At 42.2% G+C, this 8,594-nt stretch overlaps 1 protein-coding gene across 1 annotated transcript; it reads left to right on the top strand.

Moving 5' to 3' along the window:
* Positions 1–4,772: 4,772 nt before the first annotated feature.
* On the top strand, positions 4,773–5,793 carry LOC109460285 (ferritin heavy chain-like). The gene is made up of 2 exons (XM_088794775.1): positions 4,773–4,859; positions 5,326–5,793. Exons 1-2 carry the CDS (start codon positions 4,773–4,775, stop codon positions 5,791–5,793), a joined length of 555 nt encoding a protein of 184 aa, XP_088650901.1.
* The last annotated feature ends 2,801 nt before the right edge of the window (positions 5,794–8,594 follow it).

Below are 8,594 nucleotides of genomic sequence, written 5' to 3'. Positions count from 1 at the left end.
AGACATGCAAACATTATAATCTCTTTCCCAAGAGGAAAAAGAATCATCAAATTCCCCTATTAAGTCCCACCTACAATGAGGATAAGGCCAAAAGAACTACACAAAAGTCATCAAACTAGAAAATATGCATTAGTCACTGTTTCCTTTTTCTAAAACTGAAGTTAATATTTTTATATACATCACTAAATTTCAAGGGGTCAACATGCATTCTTTTAAAAAGTACACATATATTCTGAAAGTATTCTTTATCCGTATTTTGATGTGGAATATGTTAAGCTTTTCCATCTGTATCACACGACATTTTTATCTAGAAACTAAAGAACAATTAAACCAGACTACCAATAGTTTTCAGCACAGTTATGATTTTTAAAAAATTTTTATTGGGGAATATTGGGAACAGTGTGTTTTTCTTTTTTTTTTCTCTTTTAAAAAAAAAATTTTTTTTTTATTAAATTTATTGGGGTGACAATTGTTAGTAAAATTACATAGATTTCAGGTGTACAATTCTGTATTACATCATCTATAAATCCCACTGTATGTTCATCACCCAGAGTCAGTTCTCCTTCCATCACCATATATTCGATCCCCCTTACCCTCATCTCCCACCCCCCACCCCCCACCCCCCTTAACCTCTGGGAACAGTGTGTCTTTCCAGGGCCGATCAGCTCCAAGTAGTCGTCCTTCAATCCAGTTGTGGAGGGCACAGTTCAGCTCCAAGTCCAGTTGCTGTTTTCAATCTTTAGTTGCAGGAGATGCAGCCCACCATCCCATGCGGGCATTGAACTGGCAACCCTGTTGTTCAGAGCTCACGCTCTAACCAACTGAGCTATCTGGCCACCCAGCAGTTACGATTTTTGTTATAAATACTTATCATTGGTTTACTGTCTTTCTAGGGCATCTATGGATGCCATTTATATCACTGTACATGAATGTATATTTATTTGAATACTTCTTTGTAAATACTCTTAGGTTATATATGTGTGTGCATGTGTATGTATATGTGTTGTGTTTCCCTGGCTAAAACCCTAGTTTCTTCTCTTCTGTCCCTATGATTTAGTTCATTTAAAAAATTAAGGTATAATTTACATTCAATGAAATTCACATTTTTTAAATGGTCAGTTCTGAGAGTTTTGACAAAAGCACACATTTGTGTAACTACCACAACATCAAGATATAGAACAGATCCATCCCTCCCAAAAATCCGTCATCTTGTGTCCTTTGGTAGTGAACCTCTCCTCTATAGTTTTTCCTTTTCCAGAATGCCATATAAATGAAATCACACAGTATGTAGCCTTTTGAGTCTGCCTTGTTTCACTTAACACAATAGAGATTCATCCATGCTGTTGCATGGGTTAGTAATTCATTCCTTTCTATTATGGAGTAGAATTCCCGTATATGGATATAACACAATTTGTTCACCCATCCATCAGTTGAACGATATTTGCTTTTTACAGATTTTGGCAATTACAGAAAAGCAGGTATAAACAGCCACATAGAGGTTTTAGTGTGAATATGTGTTTTCATTTCACTTGAATAAATACCATGTTTCCCCAAAAATAAGACCTAGCCGGACAATCAGCTCTAATGCATCTTTTGGAGCAAAAATTAACATAAGACCCAGTCTTATTTTACTATAATATAAGACTGGGTCTTATGTAACATAATATAATATAAGACTGCGTCTAATGCAAAAGATGCATTAGAGCTGATTGTCCGGCTATTTTCGGGGAAACATGGTACCTAGGACTAGGATTGGTGAGTCATATGGTAAATGTGTGTTGAACTCTATAAGGAACTGCCAAACCATATTCCAATGTAGCTGTCCCATTTTTCACTCCCATTAGCAATATATAAAAGTTCCAGCTTCTCTGCATCCTCATTGTGTTTCAATTATAGACATGCTAATAATTGTGTAGTGATATCTCATTGTAGTTTTAATTTGAAATTCCCTAGTGACTACTAATTTTGAGCTTCTTTTCGTATGCTTATTTGTCATATATATATAAATGTGTGTTCAAGTCTTCCAGTTGGTTTTCTTTTTTTCTTATTGAGAATTCTTTACATATTCTGTGCATTGTGTGTATTGTTTTTGGATATCCCTGGTCATTCACAGAATGTGAAACAATTCACGAGACTCAGAAAAGTAAGAAAGCAGGAAAAGTTTTATTGAAAGTCAGGCAGCGAGGGTGCCCACGACAGTGTCTAGAGAAGATGGCTGCCCCAAACTTCAGGTTAGCTTTTCTTATATAGGAAAGTGTAAGTAATTTTCTTACAGCAGAGGATGTGACATACAAACTCAGGACACATGACATATAGACTGAGGTCATTTCATTGACATGCACAGATTATATAACTGGTTTCTTTCTTCACAGGACCTTACCTAGAATGCATACAGAAAAATCCATGGGGGGTGAGGGGCAAGCCATAATGTTTATTTTGTTATAATTTTATTGTAATGAGGCTGGAGGTCAGTCTAAGGGCAGGTTCCAGCAGTCTGCACAGGCACCAAAAACTGGACAAACTCTGGGGTCTTATATCTTTTTTCTAGGGGTGTTTCAAGAGAAAAATTTATCTCTAGGGGCTGGGCCTGGGCTGTCCCTGGGGAATTCATGCAGGCAGTGCAAAGTACTGATCAAATCACTGTCTGCTAGCCACCTCGGGCTCACTTTTTGTTAACTCTTTTTCTGCCTTATTATTCTGGATACAAGTTCTTTATCAGATATGTGATTTGTAAATAATTTCTCCAAAACTGTGCATTGTCTTCTCATCTTCAGAATGGTGCTTTTCTAAGAACAAAAGTTCTTAATTTTAATAAAGTCCAATTTATCATTTTCTTTTTTTATGTATCATACTTTGTTTGCTTCAGTGTCTAATAAATTTTTGTTTTACCCAAGGTCTCAAAGATTACCTTCTATGCTTTCTCAAGAAATCTTACAGTTTCATGTTTTACATTTAGGTATATGACCCACACTGAGTTAATTTCTATGTGTTGAGTAAAATGAATTAAGTTTTTATTTTTATTTTTTGCATACCGATGTTGAGTTGTTTCATCACCATTTGCTGAAAATAATGTCTTTATTTAATGGCTTTTTCACCTTTGTCAAAAATTAATTGACCATACAGATGTGGGTTCATTTCTGTCCCATTCATTTCTATGTAATTTTTTGTTGGTACTATACTGTTCTGATGATGGTAGTTGTATAGTAAGGCTTGAAATCAGACAGTGTTTGTCTTCAAATTTTGTTCTTTTTAAAACGTGTTTCAGCTATTCTACTTTTTTTGCCATTCCATATTAATTTAACAGTCTGCTTGTTTATTTCTACAAAAAGTCCTTTTCTCCTCCTGATTATAACAAATAGTACCCAATGGTTGCCTGCAGAGAGAACTCTGCAGTTTTTGAACTGTGTAAATGTATTACCTATTTAGAAAGTAGGTATGTTCATTTTGAAAGAGTTAAAAAAATATAATTGAATCATGTTGGTAAACTAAAGACAAAAATTATCTGCATACACACACACACACACACACACACACACGAAAAAGTGCCATTAGGAGACAAAAATTGTGAGGAATTCTTGGAAGACAGGAAAAGCAAAGGCTACCAGACTGGTTAATTTAGAGAACCTAAAAAATCTGCAATAGAAAACCTGATCGCATTCAAAGAAATTTAAAACAGAGTAAATGGAATTGCAAGACTGTGGAGGTCCTTGGTCAACTGTGAGATTAAAGAGGTATTCTGTGAACAGGTCTGTTTCACCCTACCCTGCTCTGACCATACCCCACCCATACTTACATAGGGCAATAAGCACCTGTGGCATTTGACCCCTTTAATCTCCTCATACTACACTCTAAACACAGTGAATGAGCTTGAGACAACTGCAGACCTGAACAAAAGGGAAACAATAGGACACATGTACCTAGAAGGGAAAACACTAGTCTTCCAATGTCAGAAAAATACTATTTGTTTTGGAACAGGGAGTGTCCCTATCCTACCTGTAAACTCCATGCCATATACACCCCAAAGGAGAAAGCCACAGAATAATTGACATATTTTGCCCTCCCATTTCCAGCAGAAGCTGACTAGTAAAATGAACCTCACAACTCTCGATCAGATCCATGCTAATTATCTGGCTGATCAAATAAGTCCTTTATCTCTAAATGTAAATGAACAAAGGTTTGCCAGATATATGAGGGAAGTACAAGAGACGCTCATGATTACCAAACAGAACTCTTTCTGGGTCAGGGGAACCCCAAATGCAATACAGGAAACAGAAGAGAACTTTACCAAAAATTCACATTCATTTTCTCAGAAACTGAAGGGGAGAAAACGGATATACAAAATAAAAGATGTCTTGTACAGAAGGAAAAGATTAGAGGCCAGATAAAGTCCTTGCAAAAAAGAAATATAATTGCAAAATTAAAAACTCAGATACCAGGCACTCAGGGCAGATTGTCCCTGCCCCACCCAGGCTCTGATGGAACCAGGCGCAGGTCGATGACAGGCAGACCCCCCCCCCCAGCCCCGCCCACCGGCACCAACGGATTCCCCCTCCCCCCCTCCCTCTCACCACTTCCGGGGTAAAGGTTACGTCTAAGGGTCGGGTTTCAGAGCCAACCGCCAACGGCCAACGGCCAGCCGCCTTTGCCCTAACACCAGAGCACGCCCTTGTCTGGCAGGCCTGGTTGCCTAATCCAGGGCCACTCCAAGTCCCCACTGCTGCTGCTTTCACACTGCCTTAGCCTTGGTGTTTGCTGTGCCAGTGCTGTCAGCCATGACGACCCCACTGCCCCAGTCTGTGTGCCAGAACTACCACCTTGACTGCAAGGCCGCTATTAACAACCACATCAACCTAGAGCTTGTCATGCGGGAGACCCTGCTCGCTGTGCCATTTGTGGTGCGGGGCGGCTTGTGGGGTCTCTGGTCCTGCTCCCCACATAAGAATGCAGGATGTGGCTAGGCCAAAAAGGAACACCCACGGAGCCACAGGTAGGGGAGTCATACCACTATGGTCTCACTGGAGGCTGGGTTCACAGGACGTGTGACCTGCCATCCGCCTTTCTGCCAACCAACCGACGGAGGACTTTCCTCCACTCTCCTCGACGCTCTTCCGCTCCCTCGGCTCTTCTCTTCCACTCTCTTCGGCTCTGCTCAGCTCCTCGGCAATCCTTTGTGGCCACAGCAGTTATACCAGTGGCCAATCGGCTAACCGGCCACAGCCTACGGCCAATCAGCCACAGCCGACGGCCATCCACCACCCGAGCCAGCACCCTTCCACGTGAGGCGGAGAGCCTGTAAACTACTTTCTGGGGCTCTGTCCCCACAAGCTCTACGCCTCCTACGTGTACCTGTCCATGGCCTTCTACTTCGAGCACGACTATGTGGCCTTGAAGCACTTTGCCCAGTTCTTCCTACAACAGTCGACAGAGGAGACGGAGAATGCGGAAAGGCTGATGCAGCTACAGAACCAGCGCGGGGGCCGCCTCCGCCTGCGCAACATCAGCAGGCCTGACCGCAACCGCTGGGAGAACGGCCTGAAGGCCATGGAGTGCGCCTTGCACCTGGAGAAGCAAATGAACCAGAGCCTGCTCGACCTGCACCAGCTGGCCACCGAGATGAAGGATGCCCATCTGTGCGCCTTCCTGAGCAGTCACTTCCTGCAGGGGCAGGTGGAGTTCATCAAAGAGCTGGGGGACCACATCACCAACCTGCGCAAGATGGGAGCCCCGGAATCCGGCCTGGCAGACTACCTCTTTGACAAGCTCACCCTGCGTGACAGTGACAAAAAGAACTGAGCCTGGACTGCCTGCCCCATAGCCACTGGGTGACTTCCCCTGGTCACCATGCCGACCAGGCACATTGCAGTGTTGCCAACGTAAAACATTCACTTAAGGTTTTTCCTTCCAATTTTACCATTTTTTCCCAATAAAGTTATTTGGTTCCAAAATAAAGGTCTCTGGTTGGTTGGTATGTGCAAAACCCTCACCTTTTAAGTTTTAAAACAATTATTCAGTAGTCTCTACACAGACCCATGCCCCATGAACATGCAGCTCGAGATCTGCAAGGATGGAGGGAGAAGGTACTCCGTGGGACCCCGGAAATCACAAAATTAATCTTCCCCTTATAAACAATGGGATGAGGTGGGTGGTTTGGGGCCCTGGAGAATGTGGGGGCATGTGAATATTAACAGTATAGAAATATGGTCTGAAAATCATGATTCAGATTGATCTGGGGAAAGAGTGAAGGGAGTGGGATTGGGAAAGGTTTAAAATAAACTTCAACTTTGCCTGAAAACTTAGTTTATTGTAATATGCAAATATTAACATTTCTTGATTCAAGATAGCAAGAAGGGAACATGGGAAGCCATCTTGACAGAGTACCTTTTTAAAAACCTCATTGTGGGCAACAGTAATAATGGGAAATGAGCCTTAGGTTGGCTTTCCCTTGGACATGGGAGTGACTTCCTAAGTTACCATGCTAAACATGCTTATTAACCTTACAAAACATCCAAATACAGTTTTTTCCCATTCAGTTGTATCCTTTTTTATACTAAGGTAATGTGGTACCAGAAAACACAAATTACCTCATTAGAAGGGCTGAAAAATACAAAATCAAGGCTGAAGGTCAAATTTCTGATATTAAATGTTAAGTAGAATAATCACCCTCCCCCCGAACCCCCGTGCCCCGAATGTTAAGTCAGTGACTCACTGCTTTGAACAATATAGGGGTGGGGAGAGTTGAAACTGATAAACCAGTTAGGAGATATTGTAGCTGGTCCAGATGACAGACAGTGGTGGCTTGAACTGTGGTGGTAACTGAGGATATGAAGAGACATAGACAAATTCCAGATAAATTGGACAGTTGACAAAATTTGCTTATGGACTAAAGATGAGGATTGGAAATGGGGAAAATAATCTCGGTTCTAGAGTTTGGATTGGAACACCTGGTTTGATAGTAGTGCTGTTTATTAGTCTGGGGACGTATGCAGGGGGACACAAAAAGGGGGAAGGCATATCCTATAAAATCTGAGATGGCTATTAGTGGTCCAAGTGGAAATGTCATGCAGGTAGCCAGAAAAATCAATCTGGAGCTCATGTGGGATGTCAGGTTTGGAAATGTATCTATGGGAGACATGAGCTTTAGATAGCATTTGGGTCCTGGGACTAAACAAGCTCACCAGAAAGAAAGTGTAGAGAGTATGGTCCAGCCAACCCCAAGCCCAGGACAGCTAACCTTAGATGATAGGTCGAGGTGTTGGAACAGCCAGGGAGATGCTGGCCCCACCAGGACTGATGTCATTCTAGAATATGTCCAGCTGTGTGTGCTCAGAGTTTATCTCCAAATCAGCTTATTTCTAACCTCAATGTGTCCTCTGGTTTCTCCTTGCATGATGTGCAGAGGAGTTAACATATTACCTTTTCTTCATGGCTATGGGTTGAAAGAAATAATTTCCCAATAAAAAGATTTCCCAGAGAAATGATAGATCTTCTTCTCTGTTTTTTTTCTGCCCCCCCCCCAAATCTCTTCCCCTCTCAGTCCACTCTCTATTTGACCAGATGAAATCTGTACCCATGTAAACCCTAAAATTGTCCATGTCTAGGAAAAAATACTCAAAACACTTTGTTTCTTCGGTGGCATGTGTAGTTTACAAAGATCAAAGTTAAAAATGTATAGACTGTATCCTATATACGTGTAGTTTACAAAGATCAAAGTTAAAAATGTATAGACTGTATCCTATATTCAAAGACACATTGGGTAGCTTGAGACTCTTTAAAGCTAGCAGATTACTTTGAAGTATTTAGTAAAATATTAACAAGTTTAGCTAAGCCATCATTTCCTTCTACCTTTCCCCTGACTGCATTTTAACACATTCTTAAAAATGAGGATTACGGACTTCTAAGGGAGATACAAGATGGCAGAGTAGATAAACACTGTGCCCGCTTCCTTCTGTGAACAAATTAAAATTACAACTAAATTATAGAACAATCAACCTGGAGAACTATCTGAGTTGGATGAACAAAAGTTTTATAACAAGATGTAAAGAAGCTACATTGAGACTGGTAGGAGGGGCAAAAACAGAACTGGCTAACCCCAATCCTTTGTGTGGCAGTTGAGAACCAGGAGGGATAGCTTGGCTGTGGAAGATCCCCTCCAAGGAGTGAGGGACCCCCGCCTCACATTGGCCTCGCCAGCCTAGAGTACTGGTGCCAGCAAGAGGAGTGCCACCCAGTCCCCAATATGTGGCTGTGAAAAACAGTGGGGATTCTGACCATCTGGGTGGGACGGAAGGTGGTGGGAAACCCAGGTGTCCTCTTACAGGTCCCGCACACAGACTCTCTTACTCCCAGGCACTCACCTTAGGCTCCAGTGGAGGGACAGTGACTTGAGGGGTGTCGGAGACATATGGGGGGCAGTCTGAGTTGTGTGGCTTCAGGATGAGGGCTGGAAGACAGTCAGCATTTTCCCTGTGAGGGGTCCTTGTCCCGTGCAGCTACCAGGCTAGCACCATCTTTTTTGTGTTCAGCCCTCCCCCTACACTTACAGCCAAATCTGAATCTGATTGGTCCGGTGAGCGCCACAGCTTCACCCTGCTGAC

Source organism: Rhinolophus sinicus, chromosome 18 (genome assembly GCF_057876585.1).
Source record: "Rhinolophus sinicus isolate RSI-liver-muscle chromosome 18, RSI-T2T, whole genome shotgun sequence".
Taxonomy (NCBI): Eukaryota; Metazoa; Chordata; class Mammalia; order Chiroptera; family Rhinolophidae; genus Rhinolophus; species Rhinolophus sinicus.
Note: the sequence above shows the minus strand (reverse complement) of the source record. Positions and strands in the feature narration are given on the sequence as shown.